Genomic DNA, 25,909 nt, shown 5'->3' with positions numbered 1-25,909 from the left:
TAATATAAGTTGTAAGTAATCTTTATTAAGCACAATATTTGGAGTCTGATTCAATTACAAAATGTTAGCTTTCACGAGAATCGAAGTAGAAAGTGGAAACAAAATTCTACTATTATTAGACTATTATTATGTAAAATTGTATAGTAAAGGAATATGTTAATTACTGTATCGTCGAAATTTTTACGAACACTGAATAAAAGAAGTTTCCATCTCTGAAATAACAATTCTGGTAACTGTCTAATAACTTATTGTAACAATATAATACAGTTATTTGTAAGAAATTATCATATATATATATTTATTTGACCCAATTAGGTCAACAGAATAATTTCATATTAAAGTGAAAAAGAAATAAACTTTCAAATGGTAATAAAAATAAAAAATGGTCAATGTAAATGAAAAACAATTTTTATATATAATAGTTCCACAACAATTAGTGTTAACACTAAAAATACCGAGTAATTAAATTAACTTTTCGACATTTCCATATAGAAACTCCAAGAATGCTGTCGAGACTTTAATCGATTTAGCATCAATTCCTTTAATAATTTCTCAGAGAAACCTTACCTTTTTAATGATTGCAAAAAGAAGAAGTCAGAAATGGGTCATTTTGACCCGTTCGTTAGTCTTGTGTCAAGGGTTAAGAATGCAACACGAGAGAGTCGAGTAAGGGGCTCATAAAAATCCGTTTCATATTTAGCGCTTTGAATTCACGGTGACGGAGGTATATTGTATCGAAATCGTTATGCTCGGCGGCGACGAACGGTACGAATTTAATATTTATTAGATACTCGGTGACGAAAAGTTTCCCAGAGAAAGATAGAGAGAGAGAAAGAGAGAGAAAGAGGGCGGGAGGTTATTACAGAACTTGAGGGCCGCGAAGAAATCGTGTCGCGTTCGACGAGTCGGTTCAAAGCTCAATAAGAATTAATTTCAAAACTTCCGCGATCTCGATTTAAGTTCCGGCAAACTTTCGATCGGCGCCTTGAGACGGCGGACAAGGTTTCGCTTTCCCTGGCGCACCTAATCCATATACAACTCCCGATTAATTTATTCCATTCGCTCTTTTATGACCACCCAGTAACGCAGCGTAATCGTCAGCTTCCTAGGAATACAAATTAGATCTCGATCGAATTGTTCGCTCCGATCATCGGGCGATCGAGTCAACCACGCAAATTCCGTGTTAATCCTTCGATCACCCGAAGGTTTCTTTCGGATCACGCCTATTTTTTACGTTTCTTTCTAATGATTTTGAAAAAAGATATGTTCTATAATTATTCCACTGAACATCCTGTATATTTGTTTGATTCTATTAATGGATTTTTATATTAGAAGTGACACAGACGAACTTAATTACACGAATATAAAAGGAAATGTGTATACATCAATCAATAATTCAATCGATTTGTAAGTAATTGGCATTTAAATTGTTGATTTATTCCATCTTATTTGTATATTATTTACGCTTGGTTCGCAAAATTTGATTTTATAATGAAACACGCGGATTAAACATTTTTGCGAATGATAGGATACACCTGTGAATTTAATTTCACTTGTAAAATATGTATAACAATATCAGGACACCGGGACATTAAACGAAATGAAAACAGCTTGATTTTATATTACAAGATAATACATAATTTAATAATATATGGAGTAATGATGCTTCGATAACAACAAATTTATTGTTGCAGTATTAGGTTGGCCAAAATGTCTTAATTTCTGCTAATTTTTCAATGTATTTACTATTTAATAGTAAAATATTATGCATAAGAAATTTAGCATTTGTTTCCATACTTAACACTAAACGTCAAATGACCGGTTTCAAAATTTGATTAAAAATTCTGCATTTGCTTCCAACCATTTCATTTTGTATCAGTCCTTTTATTTTCCGATTAATGAGTTCTCCATTCTTGTTTCCTTTCGTTTCCGTTTTCACTAAGAAAAAATCTATATCATTTAATTCCTTTACCTTCATTTTATAGTAAATTATTTCTACAGACGTATATAAAGTACCGATACGTTTAGTGTTAATACTAACAAACATTAACTCGTTTTTTACGCGTACAACCTAAAGTCGACTCGAGTCATCGAACTTCGTTGAAGTGAAACGGATCGGATCGACAAGGATTCATTTAATTAGATTACATTTCGATGGAGACAAAGGAACCGAGAAAGAACTATTCGCAGTGCACGAAACCCCGGACCGTTTCGACATAATTAAAACTTGGTCCGCGTAACTCATTCGAGGCCGGAATTAAAAATGTCCGGCTCCGCGGGTTAGTTGCTCGGAAGCCGTATGCCGAGTACTTAATTCTTCAGGGATGACTGAAACTTTCGCGAAGGTGCTTTCTTCTATAACTTAATCGAGGCGCGGCGATATAATTAAGAAGTTCAGCTATTCCCAAACGGCGACGCATGCCGCGTCTGCTTTATAATATGTCCGAGTATCGTCGCTCACACGTTTACCACCGCCGCCGCCACTTTGCTCTTTCGATTTAATGAATTTTAGATTTTAAGATATCACCCACTTAAGCCACTCCCACTGCTCATTAAAACTCCTGGCTCCTCCATCTTGCCTTATGTAATCTGAACTCCTCCCGCTGCCGGGCGCATCGTCAAATTATTTTTCCACTGTTGCGAAAATGAACGGTACGGCCGCGGAACAGCCGAAATACCGGTGATCCCAATTTTTTGGCGATGAACTGGAAACCTTAATAGTGAAACTACTAGACGGGTCTGGGTTAGGTTTGATTGTTGACCTTCGTTGTTAATATTGAAATTTATGTTAAAAATTAATCTTAATTAATCTTATATACAGATTAGAATATACGTTATATAATATAGTCCTTAAAAATAATGTATTTTATGATATTTTAATTATTAAGTAAATAGTTATTGACAAGAAACAAATATTCCGAAACATTATTAAAATTCACTTAGTAATACACAAACTTGAATATAAGTAGATTAAAGTCTCAATAAACCCACTTTTATTATTTATAGCAAGGATAAGTTCGAATCTCAACTTTTCTCAAAATTCGATTGAAACTTTGCAATGCTTCGAGACTCTCGAAATTGGAAGTACTGATTTTATTTAGTAAAAGAAATATATTTTAAAAATTGAAGCCAACATTTTTGCATAAATCTTTATTGATTACAGCAGGATGCAACGAACATAACAATATCCAAAATACGATAGAATAAAGAGAAGAATATAAGAATATTCAAAACTATTTACGTAATTCAAAATCTTATTAAGGAATACTATCATTCACTTTGCGAAAGATTATTTATTGATTTTCTCTTTTTTTATCCGAGCTTCCAGAGTTTCAAATTACAAAAACAATGGAAAGTTTCGAATTCTCGAAACTCGAAACATCCTTGGATTTCGAGAGGTTTCGAGTAACAGATCCCTAATCTGCAGGTAGAAAAAACAGAAACCAGGCAATTCGACTGTTCGCTAGTTTTACCGTTACAGGACGTTCAACAATATTTTTATTTCACTTTTCGAATATTGGGGGAAAAAACTGTTCGTTGTGTCGCGATTTGCCGCGCGAATTTTTTATTCTATTCTGGGTCGTAAGTGACTTTTCGTTACACAGCTCTTCGGGACCTAATGGCCAAAAGGTCGCTAATGACTAAAAAGAAAGAAGTTCCATCCACTGTCCCGCGCATTTTCAGCTCTAACGTGTGATTCGCCGAAACGGTTACATATACTAAGTCAGTCACGTCACGCGACGCACACGGCAAAAGACACCTTTTGCTCCGGTGTCGTCCAGCTAGCATTTTTGCGTGTGACGCATGATGCAAGCATTCAAGTCTCTGAGAAAAAGAACTGCTAGGATCGGAATTCCAGAGCAGAAAACCCGATCGGAGTCGAATGTGCTCACTGAATCGCGTAACAGAATCTCCAGCGCAAGATTGTCCGCTAGAGGCAGAGGCGATAGTGGGTCCGCGATAAACCTGGTAACGGTTGGCTCATTGATTACGCGACGCTAATCAGGAATAGCCATTTACAAACTCTTAAGTAAAGAGTACACGTTAGGGCGTTGAACCCGTATTATCTATTTATATCGTAGATCACAGAAACCCGCGTATATACGGCTGTTATTCAGCTGTTGGATTACACTAACAAGGGAAGGACTGGAACTGTCCAACATTGGTTTTAATCATTTTTCTGTGAGATGATAATATACATGTTTCTAATGATATATGTAAAGTATAGTAGCTACTTAAAAGTTTTGGAGATACAAGCAATTAAAGTGGGCTTGTTTCTTTTCGATTGAGTTTATTTTAAGGTGGTCACATTAACAGTAAAGTCGTTAGAGATCACTAACATTTAGATACATTACTGATTATTTAATACTTATTACATAATAACTTGGCAGCTTCGTAACTCGAAGATCTTAGGGTTGATCCTAGGTCCCCATAATACTCGGTTTATGTGCGTAACTTCGATTGTTTATATTTCTAAAACTATTTAGTAACTACATATAATATTTTATATATACCTTTAGGAATATGTACACTATCACCTCACAAAAAGTTATCAATATCGATGTCGGACAATCGAGCTCCATCTCTTGTAAGGACATTTTTGAACCGTTTATCGCTGATATGCAAATGCGGCGCGCTGTTCGTTAATAACGCGTGCGGAAGAACTTTATTGAAATACAATAAATGGAACGAACTTGATTGGATTAAGACTCGATACGTGTGCGCGCATCGTTCAGTCGCGTGTTCAATGATAAATCGAATTAAACTCTGATTTGAAAGTGAAATGTCGGATCATGAATAACGTTTAAACGGCGTCGATTTTTTCTCTGTATAAAAAACAATTGGAGCAATGTTGTATAAAGGACAATCATGGCAGAGGAATTATTTTTTCCTGGAATGGCTCGAAATTCTTGTAGAAGATCGCGATATAAAAATAAATAAAAAAATAAATAAAAAATGTGTGTGAAAATCCATATGATTCGAAGACATCATCGTTGTTTTTCCTTAACGTCAAGATGACTTCAATAACCTAGCGTTTCTCAAACTGTGGCCATATACCACTCGAAATATGACTTATTTATTTGAAAATAATAAATAACTAATATTAAACATGTTCGAAATTGGTTGAATAAAATGAAAGGTGACACGATACGCTTCTAAAATCTGTCCAAAAAGAACAAATTTAGCATGATTTAACTCCTAAAATTAACAAATCAGTTTATTTAACGCACACTATTTCGTACCAACATGATAATTTATAATATATACATTTTATCATGAAAGTGTATCGCATGATACTGATAATCAAATGTACACACGCGTTCCATGTTAATCTGTAAATGCAATTATCCCCGAAACTATTCGTCATTTAAAGACTGTATCAAATGAAATTTTTTCTGTTTTAATTAGATAGACGTGTGCAGGAGATATGAACGTCAGTATTTTTCTAAAATCATATAAACTTTTTGCTTCAGATAATTCACTGTAAAAAAGCGATGTATACGTCGAAAACCTATAAAAACAGAAGAAATTGCATCTGTAATGTTTCTTAAATAACGATTACTACGACAAATAATTGTATTTATAAATTGAAACAGGACTCCCTGTATATATAATGATTTGTAATCATATGTAAATATCGTATCACTCGAAAAGACTTCTTTTATACACAATAAAAATAAATAAACATTTTAAACGAACAATACGAAACTCAATAAATTTTAAACTTCTTTATGAACTTTCTTTAAAAACATAAGAAAAACTTTCTTACAGAGAAACAACGCAATATATTTCGTAAACAATTACATCTGTTTATAACCTACTTTGTACAGTTTTGTGTTCTTATGAGAGCAAGAGAAATCCTCTGTTTATCAGAGTGTACTGAATAATATTGCATAATCACAACACGCTTTATCATTCAGCTGTATAAACACTAACTCACAACGCTGCTATTCCGATGCGCGTCACAGTTATATGGAAATGTCCAAGAACGAGACTGACATATTCATAGAGTTCGAACTTTCTCTACGAAAATAAAGAGAATTGGTTAACAGGCACGTAAGACGTAAACGCAATAGCTTTCAATTTTTCTCTATAGATACAGACCCGTCAAAAACTCACAATTAGACTGCAGATCTTCGTGTAAATTCGAATTTCCAAGAATATAATTAGAAAAATATAATTAACACTGTATCCGGACCTGCTCTCGATCAAGGCAACCACTCACTAATTACCAATATGATTTTCGTCAGCGCGTAGGAGTATATTTTCACTTGTGAAGCTTTGTAACTTTAAAATCAAAGTATAAATTAAAACTTTTGTTCTAAATCAGCGTAATTTTAATAGGTAGCCGAGTCTTAAGCGTGCGAAATCGAAAAGCTGATTAATGAGCTTATAAAAAGACTACATTTAGGATATTTTATACACCTTTTCGTATAATATAGATTACTATTGTAACAAAAAAAATGAAATTAAATTCGATTGTATTTTATATTTCAGTGTGCCCGTTTTTATATGTTTTTATAAATGTATAAACATTCGCACTTCAATTATCACTACACGACGCTACACTATACAAAATGTCTCCCGAAAACTGGTCATCCACCATTTTTATGTTTCTATGTTTTCATGGATTTGTGTTTAAATGTGTACACTATACATAGACACTTAAGAAATACGCTTATAATAATTAGAACAGTATAGTACGAGTATAAAATATCCTGAAAAACATAAGATCAGCGGTTTTGCTATAATACTTCATAAATTTTTCAGAAACTATAACGTTATCAATTTGATAAATCTAAATTGTTGAAATACTATTTTCATTTCCACAACAAATACCTAACGCTATTTACGTCAAGAATTTTTTTACCGTTAATACAATAAACGACTTCGAAAAGCTCAAAACAATAACCCGCCCAGTTTTCTGGAAAAACAAAACTTCCGAAAAACCGTCGAAAATTCAATGTGTTACGTTAAAAGCTTCTATTAAAAGGGCACGGTCGATTGAAAATTTAAAAAAATCGATTCTCTGTTACGCAATTACATCGAACGACAATTTAGAAATGTTACAAAGCAAGTCGAACATAAAAATTCAATGAGTTTACCGAGTTAGAATATTCCGAAATAAACGGTTAAAGTACACCGTTTCCGCCGAAACTTTGGACGTGTTTTTCCCAAAACTAATTTCTAATTTCGATGAGCGTTAAAACTCGAGCTGCGTTCGACTAATTCAATTTCAGTTTCGCGTGTGAGTCCTTGAAAAGAGTTTTCACGTTTCAACATAGCCATTTTTTAATTTGATTCTCCATTTCTTCGTTACACACGACGAAAGGAAAAAGCTTCGTTTAATAAACTGTCAAATTTCTATCCCTGAAAATTAAAATTTTGTCCGAAATTATGGTAGCTTTGCAAGCACTCCAGTAACTTTCGAAGAAAAAGCTTTTACCGAGTAACTATTTATCTGAATACTTAGTGACACTCACTGTATCAAAGAGCTAATTAACGTTCTTTCTGCATATTTTTGTACAACGATGCTTTCCAATCGATTTCAATAGATTTCAATCGACGTACGAGTAGACAAATTTTATTCCCAATTCCTCAAAATACATATCTTAGCAAAAATTGCAAAAGAAGGAATAATCCAAAACGGATCGTATAGATCTACATACAGATTTAACAAATCCCGATCCAAGCATCTCACGTTGACTTGCACTTCGATATAAACGAAGAAATCAATTCGTAAGAATTCCACAGAAAAACCTCGTGGCTTTCCGACAGTGGAACTGAAGAAACGATACCGAGCAGTCCAGCGATTTCATTAACCGAACAACGAGTCACCGTCTAAACGTCCCGCCTCTCCAAACGGATCGAGAACCCCTCGTCGGGATTCATCGAGAAGTTCCTCTTGCTGAATTCGATCGGTATCCTCGTCTTTCCGGTTGGTTTCAGGCGAAACCTGTGCAACAGATGGGCGACGAGAATCTTCGTCTCCATCAAAGCGAAACGATTGCCGATGCATTTCCGCGGGCCGACTCCGAACGGTATATAGCTGTACGGGACGATCTTGTCCTTGTTCTGCTCGCTGAATCGCTCCGGATCGAACTTGTCCGGCTCGGGGAAGTACTTCGGGTCGTGATGGAGCGCGTAAACAGGGAACCAAACCATGTCGCCCGGACTGACGGTCGCGTGGCTGTAACCGGGCCCGGCCGCCGGCAGCACGAACTTCTGCGCGCATATTCGGTCGATGAACATCACCGGGGGATACTTCCTCAACGCCTCCATCGTGACCATCTCCATGTACTCCATCTTGAGCAGCGCCTCGTACGAGATCGCGCCGTTCCCGTCGGCCATGCAGCGGTCGATCTCGTCGCGCAACCTGTCCTGGATCTCCGAATTGATCGCCAGCTCGTGGACGACGTAGCACATCAGCGTCGAGGACGTGTCAAAGCCCGCCAGGAAGAAGATGAACGCCTGCGCGACGATGTCGTCGATCGTCATCTGCTCCGTGGCCGGCGTGTCTTTGTCCCGCGCGTGCATCAGCAGGTGGATCATGTCCGTCCTGATTATCTTCTGCTCGTCTCGGGTCCGCACCGTTTCCGAGACCACTCTGTGGAAGAAGTTCCTCGAGTCCCGCGAGAGGAACGATAGACCGGCCAAACGCGTCAGGCGGGGATTCATCCGGAACAGGAGGAACTTGAACAAACGGAACAGTCCGTCGAACCTGGTCGCGTCCGCTCCCTTCTCGTAGAATTCGTTGTTCCGGTTCTCCAGGGAGTTCACGCTGATCCCGAACACCACGGTGGCTATCACGTCGTTGGTGTACCTGGTGAATATGTCCTTAGCCTCGACCGTGCTGGAGAACTCCGGGTGCTCGTACAGGTAGCCCACGAACTCCTCGGAACACTTGCATACCAGTTCGAAGATGAACCTCATTTTGCTAGCGGTGAAGGAGGGGCTCAGCGTGTTCCTCATCTTCTTCCAGCGGTCGCCGCGCAGCGAGAAGACGTTCTTCCCGAAGATCGGGTCCATCTTCTCGTTGACGAAGCTCTGGTGATCGGGGAAGTGTTCGAAATTCTTTATGCCTATCTCCCTGATCAGCTCCGGGTCACGGATGATCACCGTCGGGGTCGCGAAATCCATTCCCCCGATATATCTGACGTCCGGGTAGTAGTTGTAGATGAATTTCAAGTATTCCGGGATCGACATTCTGCGGGTGAGGATCTTCCAGCCGGATCCGAAGACCGGCATCGACCAGATGTAGGGCACCCGTCGCCGCTTCCAGTGGGTGCATTGTCCGTAGAGCAGAGAGAGTAGCTTGGCTAGACCGATGACTATCAAGCCGACTACGAGGAACTTGAACGAAACGGAGGACGGAGGTGGCTCCATCGCCGCGAGGGTGGACTGCGAGCGACTACGTTCCGTAACTAGCAGGAATGTTATAAATATGAGTGAATACATGGACAGATTTATCGTTCGACGAGATGCTGCAGGAGGAGGGAGTGACGCGCCTCTTACGTCAACCACTTGACAGTCCGCGTTGTTCCTCGCTGATGCCTTCTGAAAATGTTTCTCTCCTCTGCCGAAACGCTCGCGAAAATTTCTCACGGGTGACACGTTGCGATACGTTCGGAAAAATGAGAGCACCGAGACATTCATCGAGATACGATGAGAATTTGTAGATTTTTGGAACTCTGTTTCTTTCGGATGTTTCGAACTGTGAGACTCGTTTGGTATATTCGAGGTATGTTGATTTAAAGATAACACTTTTTTTTCGTTGGAGTTAAGAGTTTATCGTGAAACTGGAAATAATATTTGTAGCGCATTTCTAATCATCTGAAGTTAGGAATTTAATGTAATTTATTGAAGTCTAGGGATTAATAGTATAACCTGAACAACCGTATTTAGTGGAAATAAATGTATCAGTGTATCTGTAATTTAATATGTTATTATATTGTATATTATATGATTCGATGTAATTTCTCAGCTAACTCGTTGAGGATGTCAAAATATCATTACTTAAAAAAGAAACAGTTTTCTGAACTTTAGAAAATTTATTTGTTATATGTTAATCGTATTAAATATCTCGGTTTATTATTTTGATTTTTTCTTATGTTTTAATAAACATTTTAATTTTATTAAGGAACGTAATTTTTTAGAAAATTTACCTAGAATGTAGAAACCTAAATACCTTTGCTAAAGATGTAACCTATAATTAAAATATCAAATAAATATTCTATAAAGAATATCAATTTTTATATGTAGCTTATAAAGATAAAGCTATACAAATTAATGATCATGATTATTCAAAAATACACATTTTGTTAAATGTTTCTGATATAGAATCTACTAAATCTCAAGTAAGATTTTTACGTATAAAATAATTTCGAATCTTGTGTATACTGATTGCAATCATAATTTCTATAAAAACACTTTCCTTCCTTGAGACCATAAACTAAAACTGATCTTTGTCTTCAATGTTCAATCAATTACACTGATTAGATTAAGTAATACTAATTTTATAAAAGATATTCGATTAAAGAATTATCAAAATGTTTAGATGTTTTTCCACGAAAAGAGAAATTAATAAGATAATTAACGTACAACGTTATGATTCGAGCATTCGAAAAAATGGAGAAGCTCGTGATGAAACATACATGTGACTCTTACTTGAATTTCTATCGATGACCGTGTACACTAGGACAGATTTACAGTTACATCGGTGTTATTAACCTTGCATCGTAGAGCATTTAAACTCTAACAGAAATGTGTCAAAGCCGGTTTGAACTTTCTTTATTCTTGGAACGTGCATCGTAGTACCGATGCTGACGTAAGAACTGTTTTCGTGTCACGATGAAAGAAAATGAAAGAAAAACACTGTTCTCTTTGCACCACTGTTTGATCTGTTTTTTAAGATAATTATTTGTTCAAAAATTTATACGAATTAACACTAAAATTATAAATTCTTAAAAATGCATTTATTGAGACTTTGATTATATATTTTGGAATGTACATTAGTGGAGTGATTTGTTTAATAATTTCTCAGAAAATTATCCATCCCTTTTCAATAACATGTCACTTTAACTCTAGTGTTAAAAAACAGAAGGTGATTATTATAGAGAGAAAAAAAAGATTTTACAAGTATAACATTTTACATTATAGGGGAAAAGAAAAGTAAAAAGAGAAGATTGACCCAAAAGGTCATATACTAATAATTAATATTATTAGTATCATTTGAACTATTAATATTGTTAACATTATTTTCATTGCATAAAGATTTATAATCTTTACATTATTGTAAGTGCTATATACTGACATTTATTGTGTAGTTTATATGATTGTTCCTAGAAAAATTGTTGTTCAGTTACATTTTAGAAATTAGAGGTTCAAAAATAGATAATTAGGATACACATTCGTCTAATAGCATCAACCAAAATCAACGTTATTTATGAAATAACATGTACAAAATTCAAAGTGCGTCAAACTGACGCGTTCCGTAAACCTAGTGTTAAACTCTGTATAATCCAACAACATATGAAACATTGAAATAAAATAACTTTGTTCCTTAATTTACGTGTGATTTCTCTTCAAATTAGATTCAAAAAATATCATCTGTATCTCATCGGAACATATTGAATATTTCTAGTGAAAAATGTTCGAGCACAAAGGATTAATTATATCAAACAGTCGGTAGTTTTAGTATTAAAAAGATACGTCATATCCTCTTGACCAATCAGAATGTGAATTAAATACAACGTTCGAACCGGTGCAAGCCTACTTCTGTTCAGGTTGTTCACCTGAGGCTTCGGGCGTTGGCCCGGTGTAAAAACTTACAAGGGAACCTTTTCAACCAGCACACGCCGATTTTCATGAAATTTATGTGAGGCACGGTTCTCGAGAAAACATTTGACATGTATTTTTTCTTATCTTCCTAACGAGGGAACCTTTTCAAACAGCACGCGCCGATTTTGATAAAACTTATGCGAGGTATAGTTTTCAAGAAAATATTTGACGTGCATTTTTTCTTATTGGCCAACGTCCATTTTAAACGGGCAAAAACACCCCTCAAAGTTAATGGTTGAAAATGTATTTTTTACAATATCTCTGAAACCGGGGGATAAAGAAAAAATTCGCCCCGAAATGAACAATTTAGATTTTTTTTATAAATCCGGTAGTTTCTAAGAAATCGTAAGAAATGTACTTTCAACTTTGAGGGATGTTTTCACCCGTTCAAAGTGGACCTTGGCCAATAAGGAAAAATACGTGTAATATTTTCTTGAGAACCATACAAAATCAAAATGTTCAAAATGTTGATAGGATTTCGGCCTAGTTGGTTAAAGTTTTTCCTATAAATGATCTGCTGCTTCAATTAATACAAAAGAAAGTATATGATTGTACTTATAAAAGTAGTAGTAACTTCCATACCATTTACAGACATTCATCCAGAGCGAAACAAATTATAAGTGTACCAAATGACTGCTCTTTGAAGACAGAACAAAAGAAATTTAAAACATTCTTTAAATAACAAGCGAGCAGTTTTAGAAATAATTTCATTTATAGATTAAAATCGAACACGCTATACATGAATAAATGATCGTATTCCAATTCTACTGCGCAGTACTTTCAACAAATCAGGAAAATAGTTCTGGTCCAGGTGCAGCATGTAAACGGAAAATCAAACCCATTCGTTCGAGTGTACAGTTACATTGTTGCAACCAAATCCAGACGAACGTAATTCGAATTTCAACGTGAATTGCCTATCGATGAACGCAACGGGAGGATACGTTCTGGCCGTTTCTGATACCACTGTTCCCAGGTATTTCATTTTCGTTGCGCAGTCTTTAACGCGAGAACGTGATTTTCGCGATATTCCTGCGACAATGAATTCTGCTTGTAAAAAGCTTTATAGATCAGGTTTCGAAATTAGTTCGGTATCTTTCCGTTCGATTCATTGCAAGTTCATTTTAAACATTTTTCCTTATATTTTGAGGTCTCCCATTTTTGCTTTGCAAATGGAAGAGATAAATGAAATTAGATTATTTTATAAGTGGACAGTAAATTTATATAAACATATGCATATGATAGCCGTACATATGACACATTCGTAAAAACATATTTATCGAAGAATACAATGGAAACAATATTTACACGGTGTAATAGGGCTGAAAGTAATGTTAAAAACAAACTTCTGTCATGACAGAAAATATTATCATACCGATAAATAAACGTTGATAGATTGATATTATATCTGAACGTTGATGAGTGATAATCGTTGATTAGTAGCACACGTGACAGTTATTGTCGAAATGTTAGAAAGCTGCTGAATTAATTTTTAAATACCTAATGAAAAGCTAGTTTGCTTTTACCCAAAAGGAGAGTGCAAGGCCTTCTGGTCACCGATTTCGTTGAAACTTTGCATATTGGTAGATTTGGTTCTCCCGTTTATGAATATATACCATTATATGAGCAGATACTTAATAGTTTTTTAGATATTCGTTATTAAAAATTTATCACGTCAATAAGTGCAATATTAATCAAAATAATCACCAAGTTGAATAGTTGCGTGAGGATAACGTTCTGGAATTGTACTCTGTAAACCAGGGTTCGATTCTCCTGTAGGAGAGAAATATTTTGATTTTTTTATTTAAATTAGTTCGATTTTGTGCATGTTCAATGTTAATAAAAAATTACTTTATTTCCTAGAAGGTTTGACTATATAAAAAAATACAAAATGTAATATATAAACCTATACAAAATTCAAATAGTACGAAAATACATAAAACAGAAAAATATAACAATGCAAGATGTATGCAAATGCAAAAAAAGTAAAAGAACAAGAAATATAACATACATATAGGAATGGCATGTACCACAGTGGGGACCTTTTAACTCTCCTCACTGCCAGTACCTCCGCCGAACCGCTCATCTAACATAAACAGTTTATGTTAGAGCTGATAAGACATTTCGCCTGCATCGAAGTCCTTTATATTCCTCAATTTATATTCCTCATCGTTAGTCAGTTTCTCTTCACGACTGCAGTTCGTAAGACGAAAAAATGAATCCATAAATTGAAAAATATTGTATTTTATCTACAGTTTGTTTATACAATCTGTGCCCGTGTACACAGGAAGCACTGTACGTAATCAAGTTCATTAGTTCCCTCCAAAGCGAGAAAAGAAGACAATGCAACTAACAGAAAGAACATTTTTTCTTTTCAATGTTGTAAGATAAAAAATACGAATTTGCTAAACAACTCGTGAACCAGATCGAAGAAAACACGACATTCGACCTCCACAAAGTCTCGCTTTGCACGCTTTCGCAGCAATAGACCAGGACAATCTATACGAACACCGTGAGAAACAGTAAGAACAGAAACGCGACACTAAGGAAGTAAAACGCAACAATAACGAGGATAAACTGTCCTTTATTTCGCCTTAAAAAATACTGGCACAGTACGACTTTATTAACTAATCTCAAACCACCTACTCCAATATTCTCCATTAAAATTCAACAGGAACCTAAAACCGTAACATTAAAACAATATCAAAGAAAAAACAACAAAAATGAAACTACATAACAACAATAACAGAGCCCAAGCTAAAGATCCCTCTTCTTCAAAGTGAACCATATTCCGTCCACTGGAATCAACTGGAAGCTATTCTTCTTGAACACCAGCGGTTTCGTCTTCTCATTGGGCACTATGACGAACCTCCGTAGAAGACTGACCATCATGATCTTCACTTCCATCAGCGCGAAACGATTGCCGATGCACATTCGAGGTCCAACCCCGAAAGGTATGTACGTGTACGGGACAATGTTCGTCTTGTTCTTCTCGTTGAACCGTTCCGGAATGAATTTCTCCGGTTCGGGGAAGTACTTCGGATCATGGTGGAACGCGTAAGAGGGGTACCAAACACTGGTTCCCGGCTGCACGGTGACGCCCTTGTAGCCAGGCGCAGCGGAGGGCAGGTCGAACCTCTCCGCGCAGACCCTGTCGATAATCACGACGACAGGATACATCCTAAGCGTCTCCGAGATCACCATCTCCATGTACTCCATCTTGGCCAGAGCGTCGTACGAGATGCCGCCGTTCTCCTCGGCTAGATAGCGATCCACTTCCTCCCGCAGCTTCCTCTGGATCTCCGGATTCACCGCCAGCTCGTAGGTTAAGAAAGACATCGCCGAAGACACCGTGTCGTAGCCGGCCAAGAAGAATATAGCTGCCTGCGCGACGATGTCGTCGATCGTCATCTCCTTCGACAGCTTCTTGCCTTTAGCCTCCAACAGCAGATGTATCATGTCGGGTCTGACGATACCTTGCTCCTCGCGCGCCTTCACCGTGTCCGCGATGACTCCTTGAAGGAAGCTCATCGTCGACTTCGAGAAGAACGTGAATCCCAACCTTCTACAGAAGCGGGGGAACAAGTAGAACATCAGGAACTTGAAGAATCTGAAGGTAGCTACGTTCTTAGTGATATGGTCTCCTGCCTTGTAGAACTCGTTGTCCCGGTCCTTCAAGGAGTTCACGCTGATGCCGAAGGCCGACGTGGCGATCACGTCGTTGGTGAACCGCCTCAAGAACTCCTTCGCGTCCACCATGGAGCAGAGGTCCGGATGGTGGTACAGGTACTCGAAGAAGTCCTCCGAACATTTGGACACCAGGCCGAACATGAACTTCATCTTGCTAGACGTGAAGAACGGGCTCAGCGTGTTCCTCATCTCCTTCCAGCGGTCACCGGTCAACGAGAACACATTCTTCCCGAAGATCGGATCCATCTCTTCGTTGGGGACGCTGCGGTGATCGGGGAAGTGCTCGAAGTACTTCACGCCTAGCTCCCTGACCAGTTCGGGGTCCCTAATCAGAATGGCCGGGATGCTGAAGTCCATCGCCCCCACGTATCTCGCGTTTGGGTGGCTGTTGTAAATGGACGTCAGGTGATCCACGAACGTTTCTAGCCGAAGGACCAGTCGCCACGCGCTGCCATAGAAGGGAACCCCCTGCACGTACGGTACCCCGGATTTCTTCCAGTAGACGTGCCTATTGTGCAGGAACGCGGCGAGCTTTGTTAAACAGAAGGCGATCAGGATGACCGCCAGTAGCCCGAGAGCAGGGAAGATCGACGTGAACACCATCGTTAGGTATACCGCGCGAGCCGCTAATAAGAATCCATCATTAGCGCTCCTTATAAATACTAACCAGAACACACCTGTGGACGACAGTGCTTACTAAGAGGGAGAGATTCCGGGGAACCTTGACGACACTGCCAGATAACAGTCCACTGAACCGTGAATTTTTATATAAGCAATATTTTTCGAGATCCTCGCCGATAGGCAGAGCCATTTTGAAAAGAGTATTAAGTGTTATTTCGTATTGCAGAAGATATGAGGATCAATTAATTCCGTTGTTTCTGCTTATCAGATAGAGGAGGTCGTTTACCGCATGATACAGAAGATCGAATAATAGATCAGGAAGCGATAATGCGGGGCTTTCGGCAAGGCGACATGAGGCATTTTCCCAGAAAACTTTTCTTTGCGAAATATACGTATCCGGTTTGGTGATCTGAGTTTCATTCATCATTTCAATGCACTCTTTCTAGAAACTGAGGTTAGTGGGAACTCCACAATTCTACGATGAGTGATTCTACTATGAGACCAAAGATTCTTTAATGATTATGCATTAGTAATATATACCACCCCTATTTTGTTGAAAGGCAGACAGTTCTGTTAATTATGCTTTTAATTATGATCTGTAGGCAACGTGTCCGTACTAACCCAAGTTAGCCCTATAGTTCAGGCTCCGTAATTGTTGCAAATTGTTACAAGTTTGCGTACACGCAAACCTTCCTTGAATGAAAGTCAGCAGGACTTGCGAAAATCCGATATTTTCCCTCGAAAATCATTCGTCATTTAGTTTTGAATAATGAATCAACGTTATTGTGTCGAGGTACCCAGCTTTTGGAAGCTATTTGTTTGAGGAAGACTGAAACTTCCATTGACATTGAACATATTAATTTAGTCCCTACATTATTACTAAATGTAGCTCAAATCGTAACACTTCTGCCATCATCTTGATGTATGGCAATGTTCCGTTTTTCTTAAATCGTGAAAGTAGAACTTAAAACCACGTGATTCATCCCCATTGAATCTCCATTCTTCGAAATTTCTATTTACACAGGCTTGTCAATTTTAGACAATTTTCAAAACAAAGATTATCAAATTATTATAGACACAGGGTTCTACAATTCTATGTACTAGAACAAAATAAACAGACATTCTTTTAACAAAACAGCATTCGCACAAACAGAAATTCATTAAACTTGTAACTTCCTTATCCGATAAAGGAAAAATTTTGATATTGACATAATTGTAGTTAATAAGATAATGATTTTTATACAGATTAAAATTATCTTTAAGTTTTTTTTCCGAGTGAGTACAACGACGTAACTTGCGACAGTTACAGAAACTGATGTACAATCGAAAGTGTATAAAATTTAATAAATAATAAAAATAATTAAATGTATATATGAAACGGTAAAACCCTTGGTTTTGTATTGAACTTAAAAATTCTTTATTTTACAAATCGTCTAAAATCGAAAGCTTTGAATATGAATACATAATTAGACACTCAACCGAAAATGATAAGAAACAAGTATATTTAGTGGAATTATGAAAATTTCGTTGACCGTATGTATCTGGACGATACATTTCAAGGTTGCATTTAGCTTTTCGATAAGAATAAAAAATATATTTTTAAAGAATAAATAATGCAAAGTTAAAACACAACCTTCATTGCGTTTGACAATTGCATAAGCAATTCTAAATTAGTTCATTGATCCTTTAATCGTCAAGGACGTAAATATTCGCAGTATCAAAGAACCATTGAATATATTCTGCTCATCTTCTTAATTACACTTTAAGTGTAAAAAGTCTATTAACAATAATAATATCAATAATATCAATAATATCAATAATATCAATAATATGGAACTATTATTCTTCAATATAATAATAATTTAAATTATATACTTTGAAAGCACAAAATCCTGTCAGTTATAAAATCAAAGATTGAGAACAACCAAATGTACTTTTTGTGTTAAACTTCAAGTAAATAATATTAGAGATGAGACAAAATTTCGTTTTTGACAAGTTATCGTATTTGCTTCTGGAGAAAACTTTATCGGATCTCTATAAAGCCATAAGAATCTTATAAAAAAATACATATATTTAACGAACAACTATTTCTTCAAATTTGAAGGGACAATTTTATATTATAAAGTGTTTAATATTGTTAAGAATCTACGGTATTAAAGCATTTAAAGCATATTTCTAAGTACCATATGTAAAAAATTAAAAAATTCTTTTCTTCAATCTAGCTAAAAATGGAAAACTGATAGATTTATAAGTAACTTAATAACGTCTTTAACTACGTTCTTAACGGATTATTAAATATGAAATAATATCCATCAAGGCTTGTTCTGAATACAAAAAACATTGACATTTTCAATAAAAGATACGAATAACTGTCTCTAAATGAATATTAATACTTGCGATACTAAAGGAAGCGAATACGGTCGGATAAAGTTATTATTAATATGGTCATCATATTTTCAATCACTTACCGATAAACACGAAAATCTGATGATGCGAATATCGCAGCAACATCGAAATGGAAATGGTCTGAAAGAAGAATAATTTAACGTTACATCAAAGGGTACTAAAAAGGTAGATTAAACAAAATTTTCAAAAACCAGATTAATGAGAAATGTAATATCATCTAAAATTATGCACTCTACTCTTCCTGGCACACACCTACACGGACATGAACACACAAAGATTGAATTTCAGATAATAAATTCTTTGTAAACCTATTTCCAAAACTAAACACTCGACTTATTAAAATTATTAGGGAAATTCTTTGTTATTTTAATTCTTGTTGATTATTTTGTGAGACAGTAACTAAAGTTCATGTAGAAATCAAATATGGTGTTCTAATTGTTTGTTTTCATTTAAATGCGTTTCTATGAAAATACGACCATCTCTGCTAGAATTAACCGAATGCCATTCAGAAAAGCTTGATCGAACTATCACGAATTTTACATAAACTGTTAGTAATTCACATAAGAGTAAATAGATGCAAGATTATTACAATCACTAGTAGTATACGCCCAAATCTCATCAGAAAATGTAAATTTCGAGTAAATACATGTATCATTGTAAAACCTATCTCGATTAAGCATTTGAATTAAATACATGTACAACGCGCAAAATATTCAACACGAATTTATTTAGAAATGTGGCTTTGTACAAAGAAAGCATCACTTTACGATGTTTCTCAACATTCTCGCCACGTTCGTCTATTTTTTAATAATACGAAATTCATAACCACAAACCACTGTACGCGTCACGTATAAAATCGTGTGTTCTTTAACAAAAAAGAAAGGAGATTACAACAAAGCTACGTTACGAGATAAATTGCGAATCGTGCAGTGCTCGCCCGGGTTATCCGGTTCGGAGTGAATAGTGCAATTGAATTGCGATCGGCTCGGAATGAACTAGCACCTGACACCCCGGAGATAATTTACTATTTATTTGCAATGAACGACCTTAGTAACGGGGCCGTTTAATCGTACTTTGCAGATGCGCCGGTGTTATTTACAACGGACCAGACGGAAAAAGTTGCTCACCCGTGGGGCTCGAAAACAGTCCCAGTTTTAAATGGAAATTATATTTAATACGAATTTAATACGTTCGCTACCAGCGTCGCATATTTAGGACGATCGATGTTTCGTATTTTGTGTAGAAAAGAATAAATCACATTTACGTGTGTTTTCATTTAATGTTGTAACACGTGGTATAATATGTAGGAAGTCACAAACTTTTTTTTTCAAGATTATTATTTATATTTTGTAAAGACGATATGTTTTATTAATAAAATATTGTAACCGAGGCTGTTATTGAAAAAAGTGCTAGTAGTGAATGGATTAAATAAAATAAAACGACTTGTTCGCATGAAAATGTCTAAAGAATTCTTTTTCAATGTGATACAGAGTGAATCGCGCAACTAATTTATTTTTTACCAGTCACAGAGCAAGAACGAAAAATCGAACATAACGAGGAAGAAAAGTTTAAGGTGTTACCATTGAAAACTGAATATTTCTTGCGATATTTTATTTTGAATATCCAGTGTTGTGCAAATACTTTACACTGTGCATCTTATTTACTAATAATGTGCTTTTAGTGAATATTCAAAGTAGATCTCGAAAAATATTGAGTTTCCAATGATAAGATTTTTAATCTTTTTTACGTACATATAGCCCAAAGAAACGATTGATATAGAAAACATAAATTTTCATTAAAAAAGAAGTGCAATTGCATTTTGAAAATCATCTGAATACTGATTCTTTACTATGCTAAAGCTTGCAAATAGTCCAAAGCTTTGATTTTTTCAAACTTCAACAGGAATAAAACTATAGTTTGTTCCAGTTAATATCTGTATATATAAACATATACATTCTGTATATATTTATCAAATTTCAACAATATCTACAAGAATTCCCCCACTGAATTCCAGGTCGCGAAAAGATAAGCATTAAAATTTGTTGGTCAGCGAAAACGCATTTATAAAATCTGCTTTCCACCAAAGTTCCCTCAAAATTCGATGTCGCTTTGATGCCACAGATGAAAAAGGAAAGAAATATCCGATGAATAAGAGGGAACTGTGAGAAAGAGGAGGAGGAAGGACAAGAAGAAGAAAAATAGTGTCGGAGGACAGATTGTATTGGAGCAGAGTAGCCGATGCCGTGTGCACATGACACAGGAGATACGGGGTAGTACGCGGATGACGACAGTCCCGTACACGTGACGTTACAGAGGGTTGACCGTGGGTGGTTCCAGGTGGCACTCCAAGCACCGGAGTAGCATTCACGTGTTGTTGCACGGGTTCGCCCGCCGCCAACCCGTCCCTCCGACTACATTCAAAGCGTTCCGAACGGCTCTATACAGGCTCGAATATTACGTGGAAACTCGTCGGAAAGAGTAACAACGTATTTAGCACAAAATGCTGAGTTAACGATAATTGCCGGGGAAATCGAATCATCGGAATACAGCGAGTCCGATCAGTCGGGCCCTGATGGATTTGCTAATTCCCGACCGCCGCGGGGCAAGAATTAGCCGCGCCGAACAAAAATATTCCGCCCGTCCGTGAACGACAATTACAATTATAAAAAGGAACGACTCGCGATTCCAACGAAATTGTAACCCGATGAACGTTGGGTCGCGGTGGTGCAATCGTAACGAACTGTTCCATTTGCACGGACATTTGAATTTAAAATGAACCGAATCGAGCTCCACGGCGCGTTCTAATATGGCGAGATTTAGAGGATCCGCTCGGATCGAGATTAGGTTAAAAATGAAAACTCTCGTGCGCGAGTTGATGAACTCGAATGGTGATAGTCGATGATTCGTCGTTAAAATACTCTGATCAGCGTATACGAATGTTTCTTCTAGTAAAATTACTCATGCATGGAGTAATTGGCTTTTCACTATGTCTGCCGTGAATACATAGATACGGACTAGATGCAGCCTGCCATACAATGCGTCACATTTGAATCATGGTTAGTGGCATGCAGTATTACTCATTTGTTCTAACGGTGTGAACCCATTAAACAGGAGCGAAGCTATTCGTTGGCCCGTGTATGATCCAATCACTTCCTAACACCCAGGGAATACCCCGAAATTTCACGAGCCATTTGGCATTCACGGTGTTTACGTTGGTACGTGGCTACCAATAATGCACTGATATGATTATCTCCTTGATTATACGGCAAAAGTTATCCATTAATGAGAATTTCATTCTAAGTAACCGATACGATTATTCTCCTTGATTATACATTCGAATCACTGTTTATTCGTGTGAAATATATAGAGAAAAAAGAAATATAATTTGCAGGGTGAATTTCGAATGTTCGAAATAACATCCGGATTTTATCGATTGGGAGAATTTTAAGCGACTATTGTTAAGATCGAAGATGACCGATTCGCGTTTCAATGCGATGCAAACTATGCTATTGAATCAATTGAAAATTCCCGGCAATCATTATTTTGACTAACAACGTAACGATACAACTTATTTGGAGACAATTTGATACGAAATTACCGGCTTGGGGCCTCTGTAACGAATACGATGCCCCTAATAACGTTGATTTATGCCCACCGGTTCAACTCCAAAGGGATCGCAGAATGTGAGGACGCGAGGGGGTTGGGTGGGTGTAACGCAGACTACCTCAGTGCGTTACTTTGAATTGATTGCCGTATCCTTTTACACGTACCAGTTTGTCGTGTAGATATGTACGGCACCGTCCCCTCGACAGGGAAGAATATATCCGGATCGAAAACACGTAGCACGGGAAAACTAAATCTAACTTACGTATTCAGAGTTTTTTCGTCTAATCGCGACTGATGCATCTGATACTTAGACGCATAATTCAAAATACGAACGGTTCAATTTATTTTCTTAAATCGAGAAAATCGAAATATCTATAAAGTATGTTCTCCTTTCGTGATCCAACAAATAACAATCAATTCATGCAAAAAACATTCAATATTTAAACTATGCCTACAACACGAACTTTGTATGTTGCAATGAAAAATATATACTTACAAATAGTAACATAATGAAAAATGCAGCAAGATATGAAGTTCTAGCCATCCACATGCTTACAAATCGGTAATGTTCTCCGGTCACTACATTTCTGTAAAATAAAGGATATACATCTCAATTTGAATTGAAATAACATTTAGTATTCAGTGAATTGTGTTTTACTATTTAGCAATTGCGTACCTTAAAAAGCCGTTATTGTCTTCATGTTCTGCTAATGTTTTAATACTCGCCATTAACAAATCATCATATCCCAAGAATTCATCAAGAATTAATCTTGAAAAATCGTCACCAAAGCATTTATCATTTACAGGATCCAAAGTAACAATTTTTACAGGAATGTTTAACCTTTGCCTAGCAACAGGTGATAATCTCAAGAAACCGTATTCTAATGAATATTCTACAATATAACCGTCATCTAAAAACGTAAATAATTTAAAATGGTATTAATACAATACTTTATTATTATTGTTGTTATTGTTGTTTATTCTCCAATTAAACAAACAATCTCTTTTAAATATTATTATAATTTTACTGTACCTGTTCTTGTTGCTTTGTCGGTTTCAGAGTTCTGTTCCTTTAATGGTTGAACATCCTCTGTGTTAGATTTATTTACGTCTTCCCCTCCACTACTGTTTTGTCCATTTGTTAATTGTATAATTTTGTCATCTGAAGTCTAAAATTTTTATTGAAAATAATATTTAGTACAATCATATTTATAATGTAAATATAACGACGCTTCGAAAAATTTGATAATTCAAACAGGTCTGAAAACGTGAAACGAATTTGAAACGATAATATATAATATTTAGCATGAATTTCAAATGATCCAGACATTAATTTTCACTAATTTTAAATATTCCAATTTCACAACCTTTTCATTTTTCACACATCGCTTGATAAACGATCCTTGAAACAATTATATAAATAGGACATCAGAGCAATGGTTTGCATAGTGCTATCACTGTTATCCTATTTTGTTGATTATTTATCTTGTGTCCTATAATCTATCTTTGTTAGAATAACAATGATAAATAACAATGATATTCAACTTTCAAATAATCGGATGACCGAAATTTTTCAAATATTTCGAAGAGTTACTGTAAATAGTTTGATATTTGTTCAGTTATAGATACCTACTTGTTCAGTATTTGTATTTACTTCGTTCCAAAATTTTGTAGCAAATGAAGGACTCGTTGTATTACTTATACTTAAATTTGGATCTTGTGCCTCATTAGAAACAGTAGAACCTCTAATAATTGTTTCTTTCTCGGGTAATGTTAAACTGTCATGATGTTCTTCAGTAGTCAGTTTGCCACTGTCTCTATCCTCGTCAACAGCAGATGGTTCTATATTAATAAACCTATCAATGAATCATAAAGAAATAAATAAATTAATGTAAAGTATTAGTACATAAGATAAAAAATGTATATATTAGACATTTCATTATTAAATATGTATACACAAAATTTGGTCTTACCCATCTCTAGGTAATATGCCCAAAGCATTAATTAAGTGATCAACTTTCTCTTGTCTCAATTTCTCTTCTTTCGCATAACTCTTTTCTATACTATAATCTTCTCCTCCATTTCTTAGTATTTCAACTCTTAATATGCCATCCCGAGGCCAATCATCTCTTATATGTTCTAAACAATTAATTGGTGCACGTGAAAATACTATGTGAATATAAGCCAACACAAAAAATGCTAATATGGCCTGAAAATGTATAATTTATAGTTATTTAATAGTATATTATTCAGTTGCTATATTATTCACTTATAAAGATAAGCGAAACAATAAATACATAAAAATTTGTTAACCTTTAACAGAACTATAAATTCTATCAAACGTCTGACAGGCCTTGGAAATGTTCTTGCATAAGTTAATGCAGCTTTGAAAAATATTGCGTAAAATAATCTGTCCCGCACATTAACTAATGTGTTTTGATTATTATTATTTCTAGTAGTATTCATGTTGTTATTATTTAAGGTTCTCCGAGTAGTACCACCAGCGATACGATTGTTATGTACAGATGCGCTATTCTGATTATTCGTTACTGGTATTGCACCGCCATCAACTTGTGGCATTTTAAATATTATATAATATGTATTTTTAGCAGATAATGCTGTATTTAATAGATTTTTCACATACAAGCCTCATGTATTATATTTTTCGAAAAATACGTACACATATTATATATGTACATTTCCAAATTCAAACTGGTTTCACAATATTCTGAAACAAATGAAGATAATTATATAATATAAAATTATCATACATTAATGTATATATACATTTATAATCAATGTCATAACAATTGTTCTTCTAATGTACTATACATTTTAGACTCTTGATAAAGTAGGTCATACATTATAATAATCTATGCATGCTATAATTATACACCTTTTGTAACTTCAAATTAGAATCCAAGTTATTTATATTTAATATAATAAAAAAAATATTATCATATGTTCATACAACAGAGTGACTTATTCTTTTAAGTATATTATTTATAAATTTTAAAATACAATTTAATATGATTAACATATATTTAAACTGAAATGTATTATTTAATGAAAATATTTAATACAAAATAAAATATATTTTCATTTACAGCAAACAATAGATTGCCGCAAATTTATATTGCCACTGTGTACAGCATTTTAAAAATTGTATTTTTTTATTAATAATTGACATTTCAAACATATATAATTTTTCTCTAATTATATTGTATGTGTAAAAAACAAAACCTTTTAACATATAGAATTTCAATATAAAAAAAAATAAAAATAAACAATTAAATTTTATAATATGGGAAACATAAATTTCACGTATTAAATTAATTATTAACGTAATCATAACCAACGTGGAACATAACCTGTAACATAACTATTTAATAGATCATAACCTATCCAATAATTACACGTCTTACTATAAACCAATGAAAACGTTTAAAAATTTTAATGTAATTACAGAATATTCTATAAAACCTGCTTTTTATTAACATTACACATAGTAAACAAATAACTGAAATATAAAAGAAATCGTCTGTACGGCAATAAGATATTTCGTTACGTAATTAAATAATTTACAATATTAATTACATATCGCGAAGAGATTAGGAAAACATTATTTATTCTATATTTCTCTACGTATATATTTATTTTTTAGTGAATCGTTAAAACCCGGACATGACATTTCACAGCTGACACACGAACCGCTGGCAAAATTTTGAGTCAAATCAACCGTATCGTA

At 35.4% G+C, this 25,909-nt stretch overlaps 2 protein-coding genes across 4 annotated transcripts in view; both read right to left on the bottom strand.

Moving 5' to 3' along the window:
- The window catches only part of LOC116428993 (membralin), a 124,044-nt gene that overhangs the window by 97,983 nt on the left and 152 nt on the right, over nucleotides 1-25,909 (bottom strand). For 2 of the 3 annotated variants that reach the window (XM_031981319.2, XM_031981322.2), the window contains exons 2-8: nucleotides 24,475-24,889; nucleotides 24,135-24,370; nucleotides 23,795-24,017; nucleotides 23,195-23,330; nucleotides 22,838-23,072; nucleotides 22,658-22,748; nucleotides 18,618-18,675 (exon numbers count right to left, since the gene is read on the bottom strand). In XM_031981319.2, the coding sequence (XP_031837179.2) occupies nucleotides 18,618-18,675; nucleotides 22,658-22,748; nucleotides 22,838-23,072; nucleotides 23,195-23,330; nucleotides 23,795-24,017; nucleotides 24,135-24,370; nucleotides 24,475-24,741 (1,246 nt within the window). In that variant the 5' untranslated portion in view covers nucleotides 24,742-24,889. Of the gene's footprint in view, nucleotides 1-18,617; nucleotides 18,676-22,657; nucleotides 22,749-22,837; nucleotides 23,073-23,194; nucleotides 23,331-23,794; nucleotides 24,018-24,134; nucleotides 24,371-24,474; nucleotides 24,890-25,758; nucleotides 25,908-25,909 lie in introns of those variants that run through there. The other variant, XM_031981320.2, reaches the window with a different exon arrangement.
- Nucleotides 1,026-16,575, bottom strand: LOC116428994 (uncharacterized). The gene is made up of 3 exons (XM_076373896.1): nucleotides 14,597-16,575; nucleotides 13,967-14,031; nucleotides 1,026-9,425 (listed from the first exon to the last, which is right to left on the bottom strand). The coding sequence occupies exons 1-3, from the start codon at nucleotides 16,129-16,131 to the stop codon at nucleotides 7,843-7,845; spliced, it is 3,183 nt and encodes a 1,060-aa protein (XP_076230011.1). The 5' UTR covers nucleotides 16,132-16,575; the 3' UTR covers nucleotides 1,026-7,842.

This window comes from Nomia melanderi, chromosome 14 (assembly GCF_051020985.1).
Source record: "Nomia melanderi isolate GNS246 chromosome 14, iyNomMela1, whole genome shotgun sequence".
Classification (NCBI taxonomy): Eukaryota; Metazoa; Arthropoda; class Insecta; order Hymenoptera; family Halictidae; genus Nomia; species Nomia melanderi.
The sequence above is the reverse complement of the archived record's forward strand: the minus strand, read 5'-3'. Positions and strand labels throughout refer to the sequence as shown.

Excerpts from the sequence above, each read along its gene's own strand:
- LOC116428994 (XM_076373896.1), bottom strand. The coding sequence starts at position 16,131 with ATGGTGTTCACGTCGATCTTCCCTGCTCTCGGGCTACTGGCGGTCATC. Across the intron at positions 14,032-14,596 it reads TTGAAGAAGAGGGATCTTTA|TCGTGAAGAGAAACTGACTA; the intron begins GCTTGGGCTCTG and ends TACGAACTGCAG. Across the intron at positions 9,426-13,966 it reads TATAAAGGACTTCGATGCAG|TTACGGAACGTAGTCGCTCG; the intron begins GCGAAATGTCTT and ends CATTCCTGCTAG.